The 21,348-nt window shown below is 36.6% G+C and overlaps 1 protein-coding gene across 1 annotated transcript in view; it reads right to left on the reverse strand.

Annotated features, from left to right (window-relative positions):
- The window catches only part of PCDH15 (protocadherin related 15), a 952,716-nt gene that overhangs the window by 168,512 nt on the left and 762,856 nt on the right, over nucleotides 1-21,348 (reverse strand). The window contains exons 24-25 of the mRNA XM_045291300.1: nucleotides 11,562-11,671; nucleotides 8,694-8,834 (exon numbers count right to left, since the gene is read on the reverse strand). Coding sequence (XP_045147235.1) covers nucleotides 8,694-8,834; nucleotides 11,562-11,671 — 251 coding nt within the window. The remainder of the gene's footprint in view (nucleotides 1-8,693; nucleotides 8,835-11,561; nucleotides 11,672-21,348) is intronic.

The raw sequence follows: 21,348 nt of genomic DNA on the forward strand, positions 1-21,348 counted from the left end.
GGCCATCAAGCTCAGAAGCAACAAAGCCCACATGGAAGAAGCACACCAGCCTATGCAACCACGAGGTGTCGAAGGGATCAGGTGTAAGGCATCATCAGAATGAAGATTCTTTACATCAAAGATTAGTATTGTCCCCTCAAAGCAGCAGGTTGATGTAAAGGGGCAATATAGAAATTGGATACCCAAAACTGGGCGGATAAAAGCATGAAGTGGCTGGCTTACAAACATTCATATGTGGGGGAATATATTCATAGGATTATGGTGTGTTTATTTCACTGCAATTGTTAGGCATAGAATATCGTTGTTCACTTATAGAATATTATGTTTAAATGAAGCTTTGGCACACATTTTTTAATTGTAAGCATTTTACTTCTATCCTATTAGGTACAGATATGATTCTATTATTGTTTTTTTGAAAATTATATATGGCTAAAGAGTTGTGTGGAAGTGTCAAGCTGACAATGGGTGGTCTGTGGCAGTTACATAATCTCCTGTCAACTTGTAAAGGGATGGAGTCTAGCCTGTTAATCAGGCCATAACCAATAAGGCCTCTATGTGGGAATGGCCTCTCTTGAGGATTCTGGGAACGTCTATATTCCTCCTTGGAGGTGGAGAAACACTCTCTGTTTCGTCTTCCTGTGAGGCATTCCTATTGAAAAGCCACATGGAGCTATCCTGATGGCAGACAGAGCCTTGGAGCTGGAGGAGCTATGTGGAAATCCATACCTGCCTGAGATGCTTCTATTGCCACTGGATTCACAAGACTTTCCACCTGTGATCTTCCTGCACTCAGCTTCATTGTATGGCTGCATGAGTCTGAAGAGGAATTTTCAGACTGGTATTGGGCATATGGACTAAAATCAGACTTATGGACTTGATCTAGATGGGCTGGGATGTTTTCTTAATATACAACTACTCTTTTATATAAAGTTCTTTCTTGCACACATATGTGTCTATGAATGTGTTTCTCTAGTCCACCTAGACTAACACACACACTGTCTCAGTGTTTCTATGACAGAAAGTGGGGCAAAACGAAATAGGATAATACTACATCCTTTGAAGACCACTCATGTACCAGACCTTTTTCTTAATGACAGGGCAGGAGAGAGATTAAGGAAACTACAAAAAGGATATACTTAAAATTGAACTTTAGATAATACTTGTGAATTCTAGAAAACAAAGAAGGATGAATACTTTAGACAGAAGAGACTCAACTCAAGCTCACTTCTGTCAATTCACTCCCACTCATAGAGCCCTGTTAAGACAGAGCAGAACTTCAATGGGTTTCTGAGACTGTAATCTGTTATGGGAGTAGAAAGCCTCATCTTTTTGCTGCTGAGACACTGGTGAATTTGAACTGTGGACCTTTTGATTAGCAACCCAAAGTATAACTTAAAATGCATGTGATGGTCCATCAAATAACAGTGTTTCAAAATTTTTTATTAAACTCTACCTTGAATTTCAATGTAAACTTGGGCAAAACGGCTATGAAAGAAGAATAAAAACCATTAGTCCTATTAATTAGAAATTGCCAAGAATGAAAATAAACTTACATATCCTTTCTTTAGCCCTGGTACTCTCAGTCTTATGCATAAATAATAATTTCTTGCATTGCAAGATTCCTTATAATAACCACTCATGGGAGCAATATAAAAGTTTTATTCTTGACACAAGATTTTCTTCATATTGCATATGAAGAAATATATATGATAACTATACCCTAATGAAAAATGTTTATTCAAAAATGACTTTCATAACTTTAATGAACCAATTTTGGGGGTAACAAAATAGCAGAGCCTTAAAACATTTGGTGTCAGAATTATATTAATGAAATTTCATAAGTGTTTTTTGTGTCATATTTGTAAGCAGAACTATTTTGCACAGTAGAAACACTTTCATGGACAAATGATTTGTTTTCCATGAGTCTCCAGGAATAAATTTATGTTTCATTAGGCTATATTTATTTAAACTGTATTTATAGGCTTAAAATGTTTGAAGAAAAATTAGCATAAATGGCAGTCAGGTATTATCTTACATAACGTGATCTCTAGGTTTCTGAGCAATAACATTATCACTAGAATTTCTAAAAAGGTGCCTATATATTTATAACTCAATTATAATTCCTGGGGTTTCTATAATTGAGGAAATAACAGAACATGCTGCAATGTGGTTACTCAAGTTATATGAAAAGTGCCTTTGTAAGTCAGTCAATCAAGAGTAAAGAGGCATTAGCATTATTTGTCACGGACATTCTGTTTGGAACCTGAAAAGCCAAGAAAATGAAATGCATTACAAGCTCATACCCTAAAGCAAAACCATAAAATGAAATCAATAGCATTTGAGCTGCTTTATCACCAGTGTAAGGTTTATCTTAATTGTCCTGCCATTTATTCCTGATTGAAAGGCTCATTACCAACTCAAAATAGAATGATGTATTTATAGAAGGCTATATTATTTTCTTTCACATTTACAGATAATTATAATTTTACTTTCAGGTAAAAATTGTTGCTCCGATTATGCAATTCAATAAATCAAGCTGAACCATATATTTCATATTGTTGCTTTTGTTCTATCTAAAAATTAAAAGAATGCAAATATGACTTTGTGGCAGAAATACTTTGATACAACAGCTTTCTGTCCTAAAAACCCAGGAGAGACTGAGTCGGTCTGTTGGGCAGAGAATACAAACCAGAAGAAAAGAGCATTCATAGTTTGAAGAAACACATTTAAAGCAGCAATTTATTCACATTTGTCTCTCTTTTTTGAAACAGAGATAATTATTTGATCAAAAATAGTGGTTGATATGATAGCCATGGGATAGCATATACTTTACCTTGTTTAATAAAATTAAGAAAGAAAAACAAAAGTGAATGAAATGAGTATTCCAAAGAGTTTGCAATGAAGTAGGTATAAGAAATTAACATTTCATTTATAAATTCTTGGGAGGTTTTTAGAGTGATTAGCTTTCTTCTTTTTGAAACTATATTTGATTATCTGAATCTAGTTTTTGCACATCTCTTTGATCCTTTAGATCTATTGTATCTTAATTCTGGTTTTTACATTTAAAATATAGTGAGTGTGCCTCCATTTTGTTTTTCTAATTCTAGATCACTGCACATTTAATAATATTTTACTATGTTTTCTCAATATGTTTTTAACCATTTTATTCAGTTCTTTTACTTCGTAATTTCTCTCATTTGCTTTCATTACTCCACTACAACAAAGAGCACATTTCAGTCTCTTCTGACAACCACTTTGATCGGTTTTTGTTCCTTATCTTTTTAATAACCCTTTGCTTTCTTTCTGTATGACGCTCTTGATGTCCTCCCTCAGCTCATCAGGTCTCTGTCAAGAGTGTTTGATGCATCAAAAGTAGTTTCAAGATGGTCTTGATATTCAGGTGGGATATGATCAAGGTTGTATTTTTATTCTATGGGAAAAATTTGGAACAATACAGGAAGCTTCAAAAAAGGGTAGAAAGAATACAGAGAGTCATTGTACCAAAAAGAAGCAGTCAGAATTCAATTTTTTCAAAAGTTAGCATATTAGCAAAGCTCAGTGCTACTGAAGGAAGAAGTCCAAGCTGCAGTGAAAGGATTAACCAAGAACAAGCCTCCTTGAATTTAGGGAACACCAGTTGAAATGTTCAACGAGCAGATGAAACACTGGAAGTGCTCACTTGTCTATGACAGGAAATTTGGAAGATAAACTACTTGACCAATAGACTGTAAGAGATCCATACTTGGACCCATTCCACAGAAAGTTAAGCCATAAAAAGCTCAAATTCTAGAACAATAGTATCGATATAAGTAAAATTTTGCTCAAGATCATACTATTGTTTCAACAGTACATTGATAGGAAGCCACCATAAATTCAAAAAGGATTCAGAAGAAGACATGGAACAAGTGATATCATCACTGATGTCATATGGTTCTTGGCTGAAAGCAGAGCATAATAAAAAAGATTCTTACTTGTGTTTTGTTGCTTGTGCAAAGGCATTCAACTGCATGGAATATAACAAACTATGGATAACCTTGAAAAGAATGGAATTTCCAGAACACTTAATTGTGCTAATGCAAAACCCGTACTTGGATCAAATGATATTTTGCAAATAGAACAAGGGAATAAATACTGCAAGGTTTAAAATCAAGAAAAGTGTGCATCCGGGTTGTATCCTCTTACCATACTTATGCACTCTGTATGCTGCACAAATAATCATCGAAGCTGGGTTATATGAAGCTTTGCTTGCTGAAGGTGAGGAGCACCTGATGGAGATTAAGGACTACAGCCTTCAATATGGATTACAATTTAATATGAAGAAAACCAAAATCCTCATACCTGCACCAATAGTTAACATAATGATAAATGGAGCAAAGCTTGAAGTCGCTAAGGGTTTCTTCTTGCTTGGCTCCACACCAAATGCTTGTGGAAACAGCGGCTGATATATCAAAGGGTGCATTGCATTGAGTAAATCTGCTTCACAAGACATCGTTAGTGTTGAAAAGTCAGGATGTTATATTGAGGACTAAGGTGCACCTGACCTAAGCAATTTTCAATGACCTCACATACATGTGAACATTGTTATTGAGTGCAGAAGGAAGGAGAGGGAAGTGGAGAAGGAGGAGGAGGAGGCAGGAGGGAAGAGGAGAAAAATGGAGGAGGAAGAGAAATTGATGCATTTGAATTATGGTGCTCAAAAAGAACATTAAAAGTACCATGGATGAACAAAAAGAACAAACAAGTCTGCATCGGAAAAAGTAGAGGCAGCAGGTTCTTTAGACTCAAGGATGGCGAGATGGCTCATGTACTGTGGACATGTTGTCAGGGGAGAACAGTTCTCGAATGAACCGCGGGCTTCTTGAAGGAAGGAACTTTGCTTCTTTACCTTGGTGTCCTGAAATACTATCACAGGACCTGGTATATTATAGATACTCCATACCTAATGTCAACACAATGGATACACAGATCCCAAGGAAAACAAATTTCTGCATGCCCTGAATTTGTGATCATTACTTGCTGATTCTTGAATTTATTGGATCAGGGAAAAAAGAAAATATATTGTTTCTGACTTACTGGAATATTTTTATATTCATTGTCAATACTGTAGTGTATGAATAGTGCAAATAGTTAGGTTGGTTGCTCAAATCCGCTTTAAGGTGTCTCAAGAGACAGAATATGGGTCCTGCTTCTAAAATAATCCTATCTGGAAAACTATGGAGCAGTTCCCAAACAGCCTGCAGGTCAGTTAACCCGAGTCAGAGTTGACTGCATGGCAGCCACACCAAAGCCGGTGTTCACCGGCGTCCTTCCCTTTATGCACAGTAAAATATTTATGTGTTTGAATCCCCCTCCCAATTTTGTCAATAATAATAGATTTAGGAGTAAGTGAGAGCAAAACAAGATTTCTAGGAGTTGTTAATGTTGCAATTGGGTAATTGATACACAAGTGTTCTTTGCAATATTCTCTGGAAGTCTGTGTGCTTGAAGTAGTCCCTACTTAAAGGTTAATATAGTTTTAAGTATTCCTAGTGTCAAATTAATGAAATGAAGTTTAGAACATTTCTTTCTTTTCATTGTTAATTTGCATTTAATATTTAATCTAGATGATGAGGGCAACAAATGTATAGATGTGCTTTACACAATTGATCTATGTATTGTGACGAATTGTATGAGCCCCAATAAATTGATTAAAAAAATATATATATTTAATCTAGTTATAAAATAGCTAAACAACTTTCATTGGAAAGGATTTCATTAACAAAGTCTTGATAAAGAAATCCCAATGAGAAACATTATTTTATGAATTAAACTTTTATTACCTTTATTTATATGATATATGGTAGAGCTAAAGACCATAGGGCCACTTATTCTGAAGCAAGATTGGACGATTAATTAATTAACCTCAATTTACATAATGGCCTTTTTATTTTTACAACTAATATATTGAGGACTAATAGTCTTTAAAAGGTGGTACTGTTTGAAACACATGGGTTTTGTTTCCAGAAGCAAAGATCATTAATGAAATGCTGACAACAGTGTTTAAAGCATCAGACATTGAACAAACTAACATTTAACTTCTAGGCTTTTTGCATTTCTGAGAAGATAATTCATGAATATGTTAATTGTTCTCACCTCTACACGCAAACGAGGGCACATACAAGTATACACCTCTGAATTAGCTAAACTTTTATTAGTCTTAGATTATAGTAATTTAACATACATTAATGAGAGCTAGGTTCATTTATTTGTGATAAAGCTTTTCAAAATATTCACCAGTGAGAGTTCAAATGCTGGCTGTGCTACCTGAATACTTAACCAGTTTTTCATTCTAAAGTTAACTGCCCATTTTTTTCAAGTAATGGTGGCAAATACAGTTTTCAATTATTCTCTCCAGTTTATTTGTAATTCCAGTGATGGCATTATATAATTTAAAGTGATTCTACCCTTTCAGCACCTACATAATTTTATAAAAATACAATTTTCTCCAATTTGACGATTAAATAAAAAACAAATTTAACTATGAAAGTGATGGGAAACAGAGTATAATTTAATGGACTTAATTAAAGAATATATTTTGAACAATTTGAGTTTTCAAATTAGTTCATGGGTACCTATGTAAAACGGTGAAGTTCTCTACACTAGACCATTACATGCGATTTAGAATCATTGGGGGAAAAGGTATGTGTATCTATGAACATCAATTGAAAAGCTGGTAACACGAACAAAGAACAAACAGCCACAATGCACCCTCTGCCCTTTGCTCTCGTCTTGTTCCCCTGTCCCACTACGTGGCTCCTTCTCGTGGTATGCAAGCTTTCTCTTCTTTTGGTCCATTCCCCTCCCCCTTCTGCAGGATCTGATAAATTTAACATTCTCATTGTAAAAGGGGGATGATGTTCCAGATCCTTTCCCCATTTCATATGCCACCTGGGACTTGATTCTACTACAATTCAAATCAAATGTGCTTTACTGGGGAATTCTGTACTCTTTAATGACTTACAATTAGAAAAAGATGGATGGCTTATGTGCAAAACCAATATTTACTCAATCAATCAAAGGGAGTGCTACGAACGCCACCATTGCTAGTGTCGCTCACATTCTGGGCTCGCCCCATTCAGTACTAGGCTCTCGCTTCCATCTCTGTGTGCTAAATGAGATGCCTCTGAAATATCAAAAAATATTTTAGTATTGAACAGACATGGGCTAAAAACCCCAAATTGTCATTTACTGAATGTGTTATTAAAAATGAAAGCATTTTAAAACATTTTTTACTGTGTTAAATAGGGTAATTATTTTCATCTCACAGAAATACATGAGTTAATTTTTATATAATCATAAGAATGTCAATCACCAATTTAAAACGTTTTTTTCATCTCACTTAAAAAAGGAAAATCAGTACAAGAAACCACAAAATCCAGAAATGACTAGCAGGAATGGATTCACTAACAATCAAAGGGTAAGTGAAAACTGTCAGCCTCATTTCTAATGCTCTGGTCAGTATGTGCACTGCTTATTCCCAACAAAGCATGTTTAAGCTTGTCTCAGTGATCAGTGGATAGCTGCAAACCAGTTCGCTCAGTGATAGATTTGTCTGTTTTGGTAGGGTACCCTTAAAAAAAAAAATGTTCGTTTAGAACAAGGGATTCTGAGAGGACCTGTTGGGCCAGGTAACATGATCAACTCAGAAGGTTATAGTGCCTGTTTGGGGGGATTCCAAAATGATAATTTTGTTAGATTTTCTTAAAGGACACAGGATGATTATGGGGCCATATGAAGGAGCCCCGGAAGGAATTCTGTGTTCAAAAGCTGATTGTGGTAGCAATTATACAATACTGCTATACTGCTTGGTGTAATTGAACCATGGGACTATATAATATATGTAGTAACTCCGCACAGTTAAAAAAAATCAATAAATAAAATTGAAAGCAACATTGATAAGAAAATGCCCACAGATTTGCACCATGGCTATTTTTCCCCCCATCTTGACCATACACCGACTCATTCTTTAAAGATGGTCAAGACTGCCCTGTGAAAATGATGCTGGAAAACCATTCCCCACCCACCTGAGTGTCTCGATCGTATACCTTTAGACTTCTTTTTGTTCTAAAACTTAAAAAATTGGAAAGGCATATGATTTGAGGTTTTCGAGGGTGCAATTCCTGTCATTTTGTTACTGTGTGAACCTAAAAGCACTGACTTCTTTGAGGAAGGGATATAGAGATAGAAACATCGTCTTCAGAAGTATGCAGACTTAGATGGAGAGCTTTACATTTTGACATTCGTGTTTAGTAAACATTTCAGTATGAGTTGGAACCTAAGAATAACAAGATTTTGCAGCAATAGTTTTTGATTGCTCTCATATACATTCCAGAGGGTTCTCCAGACGCTTGCAACGAGATTGGGTCAAATTTATGATTTCACAGTCACACATAATGATGGCATCACAATGCTACTGCATACAAAGTTTAAAATGTGTGTGTTATTGCTTTGATACTGCTCCTTATTATATCACTGTCTGCATTCTCATCTATCGGCTGCCAAAATGAATGAGCACTCTTTTCTGAGTGTCAACGATCCGCCTATCTCTTAAAGAGAACTTTATTTACACATAGCTCTGTATTTAAAAATAAATAGAAAGACCATCCTTTTTTTAAAACGCACAAACAAACAAAACCTTAATTAATTTGGCTTACTTTTTGAAGGAACTCGGAGGTTGGCCAGGACCACTTCCAGGGAATCAGCTTGAACTCGAAGGACGTAGCTTGTCCTTGTCTCGTAGTCCAGAGGTGCATTTACGTAAATGACTCCTGTGACGTTATTGATTCCAAACATACCTAGAGTTTAAAATACAATGCCTTTGGTCATTTCACTAGTACTATAAGCAAAAAGAATCATTTTCCAAAAGCTCTGTTATTAAAAAAGGGGGGATAACAGACTAAAAACACCGATTTATAATAAATACAATGCATAAGACTGACCATATGCTAGCTAGTCTTTGGAAATGACATGCTAGTTACAGAAATGATCAATGTCAGGGTTTGTCCAAATGCACGTCTTAACATGCTAGTGGTTTTATTATCCTTGGCTTACAGATATGTGTTGATTATAAATCATGGAGTTTTCCCTTCTTCTGTTTTAAGGACTGCCTATTGCCTTTCTTCTTCTTTATTTTTTTACAATGCAAATTAGTTGTCTGTTCAACAATTATGATACATTTCATTCCATGACATTTGTTGTAATATCCTCAGTGTAACATTTCTCCACTTCCTCTTCATGTTGTCTGTTTTTATGCATTCTTTTTTCCTGGCCCTTTATGTCTTCTAAACTTTATTATGATTATTTTCGGAAAAGCTACCTTTTGGTCTCATGTAATTGATGACATGAATGGATTACGGAGGGCCCTGGTGGCATAGTGGACGGGCAGTGCGCTGCTAAATGCAAGATCAGCAACAAAACCACCAGCTACTCCTCGGGCTGAGAAGCACAGCTTTACTTGGTCCTCTAAGATCTCTATGAGATGCATGGGCTTGATGGCAGTGAGTTTGGTTTTTGAGAATGCATTACAGCCCTCCCTGGTGTTATTATTTGCTTTATCGGTCTATCTGTTGTTGGGTTCCCAGAGGTAGGTTCTCTATGTCCCAGAGGGCTCTATTCACCGAGGAGTGGCTTAGATGGGAGTGTGGCTGTCTTTGAGCAGACCATACCCTCCGGGATAATGAAGGAGGATGTCACACTCTCTGGCAGTTTCAAGATGCTCCCAGAATGCAAAGGGCGTGGCTTGGTTCACACACTTTATTATAGCCAGGATTTAGCTCCACCTAAATCCAGAGAAGTCCTTCCAAAATGGGATCACTGCCACTGATTTATAGTCCAGAATTAAAATACATCACGTAAGGAATTATGGTTAGAAGGACCATATTAATTCACTAAATCTTAATTATAATATTTATCTATTTACAGATAAGCTATGAAACTCTAGAGTGTAATAGGGGAAGAATTCCTGTTTGCTTCATTTGAAAACTGGAAATATTAACCTGGAGTTATTGTAGCTGGTTCATATCATTGACTTAATTCAGGAGTCTCATTTCTGCTCTCCCATTTTAAAGTTCACCCAAAATTTCGGTCTGGTGCTATCAAATATGGACTGGGAAATTCAAACTCAGTAGTGCTCCTTGGAATAAACTTGGCACTGCATACTCCCTTAAAAATGCATAGCCTCTTGCACCCTATATCAAGTTGTTATAGGTTGGAATCAACTTGAAGGCAGAGGATTTGGTTTTAGGTTCGGATCACGAAGTACCTCTTTCCATGCATTTTTTTTTTACTTTCATTTTGCCTTGTAGTTATCTCTATTTTCTGATAACTCATAATGAAAACAACAAAAATATAAAATCCCCCTTTGAAAATATCTAGTATATAATTTGACTAGAAGGGCTAGCTTCACCAATCTCTTTGTATTCACTCCAGACGTCTGTAGCCAGCATTCCCTACAAAAGCCTCTGTGGCTGGCACCTTCAGGAAGAAACACAGTGGCTAATGGAATGAGGTGCGCTTCCCTTCTTTTTGACACATTTCCTCTCATGGAGTCTTCAAGATTGCCATTAATGAGCACATGCAATTTACAATTTACACTGAGACACTGAAAATAGTTTTTTCAAAGATGTAACTTAATAATTGTGTCAGAACTACTACACAAACAAAGATTGTGTAGGAAGAATGAAGTTAGATTGTTCCTTACATGTTTCCTAGGGCAAAGACGGATCTGTTTTGTTCCCTGGTGTATACATTTTTATAGTAGATAAAAGAGTAGATGACTGATGAATGATTGAATAAATGAATAAATCAATAGATCAAATATAAAATAGGCAGAGAGTGGAAAAGAGATGGACAAGCATAGCCATTTTTGCTTTCTTCAAGGCAAAGAACAAATAGAATCACAGAGTGTAAGACCCTGGCTAGGGAAATCATTGTTTTTAGATGTTGGAAGTACAGGGAAAACAATGTTAGTAATATATTGAGGGGAAGACCTAGCAGCACAAGTGAAAATGCGGAAAAGGTAAAAAAGAAAATAAGATCTTCCGTTCTTGCTACAGAGGCAGAGTAGGTCAGATCTTGCCAGTCTTCCATTATTATAGCCATCATCAGAATCTTTTTGACAAGGGGACTATTTCTAGAGGTAAAAAAATGTAGGCTTTTCTTATAGGAGGGGGAAAAAATCTATTAACAGCCCAGCTTTCCATCTGATTAAGGATATATTGTTATTATGACATCTAAAGCAACCAAACCAAGCTCACTTCCAACAAGCTCATTCCAACACATAGCAACCCTATAAGACAGGGTAGAGCTGACCCGGCGTGTTTTCTGAGACTCGACAGGCTTGCCGCTCATTCTGAATTGCTGGCCTTGTAGTTAGCAAGGAAACACATAAGCGGTATATACCACCAGTGTTCTCTATTGCATACCAGGACACAATTTTATTAGAGAAGTGGGATATATATGCTAATTCACCCTAAAATTCGTTAAGAACATATATAGTGAATTCATAGACTGAGAGATCTCACCCTCTTCATTTCCTGAAACGATGGCGTATACAATGCTCTGATTGATGGCGGCAGCAGCAATGACACCAACCACGGTCCCTCTCGTTGCAAGTTCACTGACGGGAGGAGGTCTGTAGATTTAGAGAAGAACATTTATTTCTTATGGTCCATTTTCCCATGATTGCATTTTGAGTTAACCATACCCCTTCCCCCCACCCCCGTTTCCATCAAGGTTCATGGTCTGGCTGGTTCTTCGCTGGCCAGGCGGGTATCAGAAGTACTCTTTCAAACATAATCTGCCTGAGGAAAAAAACTTTGAACATTCAAGAAGATTTCAGTGGAATTTGAATTTATGTGAAGACTTAAAATGGATTTAGGGATCCCTCTGTAAACCATAGCTGTCAACATGCCAAGTGATCCGAATTTAAATTCTAATTTAAACTCCTTACACTGTCATGGACTTTATTGAAAATCCTTTGATCACACTTGAGTAGATATTTCTTTTTCATAAACTGGTTGACAGCTTCCTTAGATGGCTGCTTGGGCTAGGGTAAGTCGTAAAGACCCCAGAAGCTATCTTTCCTTCTGATAGCTGGGCACCCTCTCACTCCTTTCACCACGATGTGCTGTAGCACTCAAATCCTCAAGGATCATCTCATGAGGAAGTGGCCCTCATCGTACAGGGGCCACATTGTAAGAACTAATTGTTCTTAAACAATAAGCCATATGGTTCCACCTCAAATTCATATGTATGCAAATATCATATATACACATTAACATACCCATTTAATGCACCAGTTCCAACAAAGTAGGTTCATAATTATGCAAATGTTCTTAGCTAAGTGTGTCTCACTAGCAACATTATTCTAAATTTAAGATGAAGCATACTGTTACTCTATAATCTGCCAAATATTGTACACAATTCTTTTCACTTGTCTCTGCAACACCATCTAGACTGAAAGCAATAGATGTATACCATTAGTTACCTAAACTTGTTAAAATAAAATGTTGCTCCTGTTTTGTTTTTAATACTTTAAAGCAGAGAGCCCATGTGTCCCTTTCTAGTTCTTATTTTGGCCCAGTGGTAAAGTTCTGACTGTACCAAAAAATATTTGAACAGATAATTTTTTGTAACATTTATCTTTTTAAACAATTACTTTTCCCCCCTACTTATACCAACGTAATGCCCTTAATATGACAATATTCCATTGTACTCTTCAAAACGTATGCTGATGGCACAAAACACATGCTGAAGGTATGCTGAAGCAGTGAGGGTGAGCTTGCTTAGGGAAATAATGGCTTTTCTCTGCAGATGTTATCCACTAAAAAATATCTAAATGGCCCCATATACAAGAGAAAGACAGGGAAGAAGGAGGTGCACAGAAGGAAGAAAGTAGGTGAGGATCCACCTACAAGTCAAGGATCTATCTACAAGTCAATGCCCCTAAGCACCCCACCACCAAAAAAAAATGTTCGGGCTTCTAGAGATTGGAGGAGCAAAGGGAGGAGGTCCCCACAGAGGCAGAAGAAGGAAGAGAGCACAGCTCTGCTGATGCCTTGAATACAAATTTCTAGCCTCAGGATTAAGAACGGGAGAAAAGAATCTGTTCTTTAAAACTACCCAGTTTTGCTGCTGTACCACGACCCTCCCACAATGTGTGTCATACATGTGCTAACCAAGTCACAAAGTATTTTTCAATGAAACACTATTTTATTCTCATATTCTATGTTTTATTTCAAACTATTGGTACCTACTGTTAGCCTATCATAACATGATCATCACAAAGTGAACAATTTCCATGTTACAATTTTAAAAAATCGTTTTATTAGGGGCTCACACAACTCCCATCACAATCCATACACACATCAATTGTGTAAAGCACATTTGTACATTCATTGCCCTCATCATTCTCAAAACATCCGCTCTCCATCCAAGCCCCTGGCATCAGCTCCTCATTTTTCCTCTCCTCTCCGCTTCCCCCTCCCTCATGAACCCTTGATAATTTACAAATTATTATTTTGTCATATCTTCCACTGTCCAATGTCTCCCTTCACCCACTTTTCTGTTGTCCGTCCCCCAGGGAGGAGGTTATATGTAGATCCATGTAATCGGTTTCCCCTTTCCAACCCACTGTCCCTCTACCCTCCCAGTATCGCCACTCACACCACTGGGCCTGGAGGGATCATCCGGCAGGTTACAATTTTTATCAGCTTATGTCAACCAGAACTAGAAGATTCTTATTAGAAACACTTATTAGAAAAGTATTAAACACAACATCTTAATAATCTTTCTAGATTTTCCCTCTATGTGTCCCTGTTCATCTCACCTAGTTTCCGTGAGCATTAGTCTCTGTTCTCAGACCAGTTAAACAAATCATATTGACATTTCTTTCATGTGGCATTTTCAGTGCTTCATTACTTACTTTTTTGGTATTACTCTTAACTTTTTATCAATATTACTCTTAATTTTTTATTATATAGCACAGTTTATTTTTAACCTTTGATGAAGCCTGCTAGGATAAATATTAATCTAGCATTTATACCCTGAAAAATTAATGATATATGACCCACTTATAAACATCTTACACAAACTGCTATGCTCTGCCAGCACAGTACCAGCATGACGTCCTTCTTGAGGGATTGGTCCTCCTGATAACATACCAAATAAGCCAAAAATCTTATCATTTTCTGTACTTGACTGAAATTTTAAGCATGTCATCTTAATATTCTATTCTTTTTTATTTACCTAGGATTTTTGTAATTTCAATCAAAAAGTCCCAATAAGAGCACCTAGATCAGAAAAATATATACTTGCCCCGATCCCCGTCTAAAACAAAACATTCTAAGACCTCGCCATTTATTGTATTGTCACAGGGTTGGGGCAATGTGGTGATGATTTTACCATTTTGAATCTAACATGATAGTAGACTACCACAAAAGTGAGGAAATATGCAAAAGCACTAAGATTGGTGCTGATGGATTATGCATAGGTCAACTTTGGTGTAATATTTTAAATTACCAAGTTACATTACAACTCTTTGCTACTTTACACATTACTCAGTGGCTGACCATGATGATTGTGAAGTTATCGAGCTTGAATGGCTCTTTTAGAAGGAACATGTGCAAATATTGCAGTCTTTGAGGTGGAACCTACTTATCCTATTTAATGGTATTCGTAATTTTTCTAAAATCTTCTCTTGAATGAGAGGTGGTATCTGAGACTCAGGTCTAACCAAATGAGTAAAGATAATAACATGTCCCTTCAGTGATTACACTGCATAAGGTTGTAATTACCTTTCTGCCAGCTAATTCTATTGACAATCTCTTCTATTGACTTTAATGGAGTAGTCCAAATGCTTAGGAAATGAAGGAAATACTAACAAACATCCAGCAAGGAAGCATGGCCCTCCATACAATATATCAAAATAAATGAATCTTTAAAACAAACATACAAGATTAGAATTGGACCCCTCTCCATTAGAAGCTCAGATGTTGGCAACACCAGGGTTGGCACACGTTCATTTCAACCTTGTGCAAGACTATGAGGCAGAAGACACAGCAAACCCATGTTTGGATCCTTGATCCATAGAGACTGCGTGATAAGTAATAGGTTTGTATTGTTTTAAGCTTTTAAGTTGGTTATAATGTTGTTATGCATAAATAGGCAACAATATACGTGAAATGTATATTAGGGTAATAAACTGCTAAAGTTACATACAACTTATTTGATGTTTTATTTTAAGAAAATACTTTGGTTATATTTTATTACTATTTATTATATTTTAGGGATAGGATATAGCATCTGGGGTCTTCAAGGCTTAAAGACAATGAGGCAGCCATCTAGCTAAGAAACACAAAGCCCACATGGAAGAAACACACCAGCATGAATGCTGAAGACAAAGCGGGTGCATAGGCAAATGTGGTGAAGAAAGTTGATGGTACCCAGCTGTCAAAATATATAACATCTGGGGTCCCATAGGCTGGAAGATAAACAAGGGGCCATGTAACTGAGAAACAACAAAGCCCACATGGAAGAAGCACACCAGCCTGTGAGATGACAAGATGTCGAAGGGATCAGGTATCAGGCATCAAAGACCAAAAAATAAATAAATAATATAAAATCATAGCATTGTGAATGAGGGGGAGTGCAGAGTGGGGACCCAGGACCCATCTGGGGGAAATTGGACATCCCCTTGCAGAAGGGCTGCGGGGAGGTGACGAGCCAGTCAGAATGGAGTGTAGCAATGATGAAATATACAATTTTCCTCTAGTTTTTAAATGCTTCCTCCCCCCTCCCCACTAGCATGATCCTAATTCTACCTTGCATATCCGGCTGGACCGCAGGATGTACACTGGCACAGATAGGAACTGGAAATACAGGGAATCCAAGACAGATGAGCCCCTCAGGATCAGTGGTGAGAGTGGCGATATCGGGATGGTGGAGGGAAGGGGAGGGAGAAGGGAACAGATGACAAGGTCTACATATAACCTCCTCCCTGGGGGGCAGACAGTGGGTGAGGGAGACATCGGATGGTGTAAGATATGATAATATAATAATAATTTATAAATTATCAAGGATTCATGAGGGAGGGGGGAGCAGGGAGGGAGGGGAAAATGAGGAGCTGATACCAAGGGCTTAAGTAGAAAGCAAGTGTTTTGAGAACGATGATGGCAACATATGTACGAATGTGCTGGACACAAATGATATATGCACAGATTGTGAAAAGAGTTGTATGAGCCCCTAATAAAATGATTTAAAAAACAACATAAAAATATTTATCTATTTATTTATTTATTTATAGGCCAGTAACATCTGTGTGTTTATTATGACTACCAAGACATATGTGTTATGTGTTATATATGTACTGTATTATTATATTCCTGGTACCACTATATACCTCCCTATATAGAAGAAACATGAGACACCTCTATTGCATGTAGGAATCTGTTGTGTTTTCTTTTTTTTTTTGGTTCTAAAGTTGATTAAAGGTAGAATATGATAATCTAAAGATACATAGTCTAACGTCTAATGTAAGCACAAGCAAAATAGTTGTAGCCAATAAATTATCTCTCCTCCCCATGTATAAAGAAATATAACTTAGATTGTTAATACTGTTCAGGTCTTTTGTAGCCCTAATGTTTATTTTTAAATTAATTTATATTTAAAAATCTATTTTATTGGGGTTTCTTATCACAATCCATACATGTATCCATGTGTCAAACACATCTGTTTATGGGATCAGGTATCAGACATCAAAGACCCAAAACAAAACAAACAACCAAACAATCATGTCAATGTGAATGAGGGGGAGGGCAGAGTGGAGACCCAAAGCCCATCAGTAGTCAGTTGCATACCCAGTCAGAAGGGCCACAAGGAAGACACAGCCACTCAGGGTGCAGTATAGCGCCCCGAGGAAACACACAACAGCCTTCCTCTAGTTCTTTAATGCTTCCTTCTCCTTCCCCTACTCTGCCCCACAATGATGACCCCATTTCTATCTTGCAAACCTAGCTAGACCAGAACATGTATACTGGTACATAGAAGAGCTCACAACACAGGAAATCCAGAACAGATAAACCCTCCAGGACCAATAAGCGGAGCAGCAAAACTAGGAGGGAAGGAAGTGGGACAAACACAATCATCAATGTAAAGTGGGTGAAAGGAGATAGCAGTCAGTGTAAGACATGGAAAAATAGCATAATATATAAATTATCGAGGGGACACGGGGAGGGAGGAGACATGGAAAATGAGGATCTGATACCAAGGGATCAAGTAGAAAGAAAATGTTTTGAAAAAGATGATGACAATATATTTAAATATATTTTTAAATACACAGTGCTTACATTGTATTTTTGTCTATCTTGTTTAGAGCAAAGTTTTATACTTTCAATAATTTATTTCTTTATCTATATAAAGTATAGAAACATAATGTCTGCACCCCTTCTACCTCTAACATTAGAAAAATGATTTCAATTATTTAAATATTAAGAAAATTATTTAGTGAGCATTTTTTATCTTAAATGCAGAATCAGAACAGAAATAATTAGTACTGGAAAAAGCAACTAGGATAATTGAAAAAGCAACTAAAAATCTTCCACTAAATTTAAAGTGTGTCACTAAAAACATTTAAAATTCTATTTGTTAGTAAATGTTTTAAACAGATTTACTTTGAGACAAAATAGCTCCTATTAACCTTTGTCTTGTTCCAGCACACATTTTACTATCAGAATAAAAAACAAAAACAAACACGCTATAAAAATGCAATATTCTCCTAGTACAATTAAATGACCCTCTATGATAATGAGCATTAGATTACAACATTTCAATTCTTTTCTATTTATTGCCAGTCAGGACCCATTTTACTTTTATTTTATGCCCTGAAAAATATCAGTTACATGATTGGGACAAATTCCATAATACACTTGAACTCATGTAAATTGAATATAAAATGAATGGTCTGGTTTAAATCAGAATCCATAAAATCAGATGCACAATAAGCTATTTACATGACTGAATAAAGTGGGCTGGTCACAGATCAATATAGGTGTGACTGTGGGTAATTAAAAGCAGCACTCTCTATATAAAAATGGCAACTGCCATGTGGTAGTGCATGTCTAACTTGATTTTTAGCCAAATAGAATATATAAGTTTTATATAAAGCCTGAGTTTTAATTATGCTAACCAATGACATTTTTTGTTTGTTTGCTTTTGTGTTTTATGATCATGTGACTAGGTTTGACCTATGGTCTCCAGGTTAAGACTTTTAGATATGCTCTCTGTAACATATGTTTGGTAGTAACATTCTGAAACATACATAACATGTTCTCCCCTAATTTTTCTTTATGTTTGTATATTAAAAATCTGCTGTTTGGTTTCAGAAGCATTAAAATGGTGACCCCTCAAAAGAGGATTTTTCAGAAGCTTTTATGTCAACAAATATTTTCTCTCATTATCACTTAGTATATATGCAATTCATCCATTTTATAATAAATTCTGAATCGTAGTTTTTCTTCCCAGTTTAACTTTTTAGCCCCTAACTCAAAATAAAGAGTGGTTGAGCAATTTAAAATTCCGGTTTTCCAATCTATAACAATTGCTATTAGAATTGGCGATAAAGTACGCGCTCAATAAGCAAGGTTCCTCAAACAGGCAGGTAATAACAATGGAATGCCCGGGCTGCACTGCACAGACCTGGAGGTAAGAGACCATCTGGATTCCCAGTCTCCAGACACTGATGGCTATGAGTTAATGGACCAAAGGGTTCTTATTTTTAAAAAGGCCTTTTGACAGGGCCTCCTCCAATGGCTCAATCACCGGGCTTTACCTGATCTGAATGTCATGCCCAGGTGTTCTGACATATTCCAGATCTTCTTAACTCATCAAGAGAAATATTTTGGGCTTTACTGTATACTTAAAATCTACAGTTGTATTCTATTAAGAAGGACATTGATCAAAATTACGTCATATGTATTGTTATAAATCATTTTTGAAGATGAAAGAAGTGGATCCTGAAGAAATTAACTGCCACAGAGTTAATATACACCATTCAATTGAATTTTCCTTAGGATGATACTGTCATCGTATCTGTTTACCAATTCCAATTTTTTAAAAATCATTTTATTAGGGGCTCATACAACTCTTATTACAATCCATACATACATGAAATATGTAAAGCGCATTTGTACATTCATTGTCCTCATCATTCTCAAAACATTTCCTCTCCACTTAAAGCCCTGGCATTAGGTCCTCATTTTTCCCCTCTCTCCCCGCTCGCCCCTCCCTCATGAGCCCTTGATAATTTATAAATTATTATTTTGTCACATATTTCCCTGTCCGACGTCTCCCTTCACCCACTTTTCTGTTGTCCGTCCCACAGGGAGGAGGTCACATATAGTTCTCCTTGTAATTGGTTCCCTCTTTCCAACCCACTCTCCCTCTACCCTCCCTGTTTCGCCACTTACACCACCGGTCCTGAAGGGATCATCCGCCCTGGGTTCCCTGTATTTTCAGTTCCTATCTGTACCAGTGTACATCCTCTGGTCTAGCCAGACTTGTAAGGTAGAATTCGTATCATGATAATGGGAGCGGGGAGGAAACATTTAGGAACTAGAGGAAAGTTGTATTTTTCATCGTTGTTACATCGCACCCTGACTGGCTCGTCTCCTCCCCGAGACCCCTCTGCAATAGAGATTGCAATCAATCTATTTTATTTAACTATATTCAACATATCTTAGTTGTTGTAATGATAACTATACTAAAATGACAGACTTTTCAGCCTAAATGTGAGATGTAGGCTTTCACAATGCAAGCATAGATGAAACAATTATTCCACAGTTTAAAATCTATGTTTATCGTTGGGTTCAAGAAGTACCAATAAAAGTAAATGTTATATGTCTGGGAGAAAGAGCCTAATTATTTTAAATGCCATGCAGTTTAGGATTATAAAAGTGTTTGTAAATAGATGCAATAAAATTTCAGAGACTCAATCTGGCTCTATTGCGTTCTTTCTACTGAGAACAAATCTAATTTATTTTGACATGTCTAAATTCCATGTCTTTGCAAATACACACCAATTAAGAAACTGTTTTTATATCTCCTATGAGGGGAAATAATGAAGATGGAATGGGGGCAGGGAAGGAAACAACACCCACTGGAACTCCATCATTTGTAACCTTGGAGTAATTGCATCACGATGATCTAATTTAATATATTTAACTAAGTAAACCAGTTTAAAAAAAGAGATGAAGCAGCAGGAACACAGGAGCTGTTTTAGGATTCTTTGAGTGGATTATAGATAAGAAAATTAATAAAGAACCAAATGCTCTTTATATCTTTCCCAAGATTGCTTACTATCATAAGAGTTTTCCTTTGGAGGTTTCTGTTCACACCCATGAAGCAGTCTCCCTTTGAAGTTGTGAAAACTGAAGGTCTCAGTAGTTAACAGTTTCTCAAGTTCATAAAATTTCCTGAAAGGTTAAACTGAAATCTAGAGCTTTGCCAACAAATCTAGAATTTTGTAACAATATATGTTCTTTTCATTAGTATAGTTTATTCTACATTCTTTTGTAATGAGTGTCCCCAAACTATAACCCCCTAAGAATCAGCTGAAGAGATATCAATATTTAATGTCTCCATGGCATCATACTCAGAGTCTGATTTAGTAGATGTACTGGGTCAAAGCAGGAATGCGCTTTGTAAAAGCACAGCAAATGACTCAGATAATAGTAATTTGCAAATCCTACTGTTGGGGAACAATGACTTTCTCTTTTACTACTGCCTTGTTACAAAAGTAAAGACAAAGTAAAATATTATAATGAAATGTGCAAATACATACAGTTAGAAAATGAAAAATGAAGAAAAAAAACCCCAAAACCAAAAAAGGCAATTCAAGCCTCAAGTTGCACTACTGAAAGATTCTGTGAGCAAATTAATAAACACTCCACACTCCCCCTCATTCACAATGATACGTTTTTTTTGTTCTGATGATGCCTGATACCTGATCTCTTCGACACCTCATGATCACACAGGCTGGTGTGTATCTTCCACGTGGGCTTTGTTGCTTCTGAGCTAGATGGCCACTTGTTTACCTTCAAGCCTTTAAGACCCCAGACAGTGTATCTTTTGACAGCCGGTCACCATCAGCTTTCTTCACTCCATTTTCTTATGCACCCATTTGTCTTTGGTGATTGTACTGGGGAAGTGAACACACAATGATATGATTTTTTTGTTCTTTGATGCCTGATAACTGATCCCTTCAGCATCTCATAATCACACAGGCTGGTGTGCTTCTTCCATGTGGGCTTTGTT

This window comes from Echinops telfairi, unplaced genomic scaffold, assembly GCF_000313985.2.
Source record: "Echinops telfairi isolate 266 unplaced genomic scaffold, ASM31398v2 ScPeMD7_70;HRSCAF=299, whole genome shotgun sequence".
NCBI lineage: Eukaryota > Metazoa > Chordata > Mammalia > Afrosoricida > Tenrecidae > Echinops > Echinops telfairi.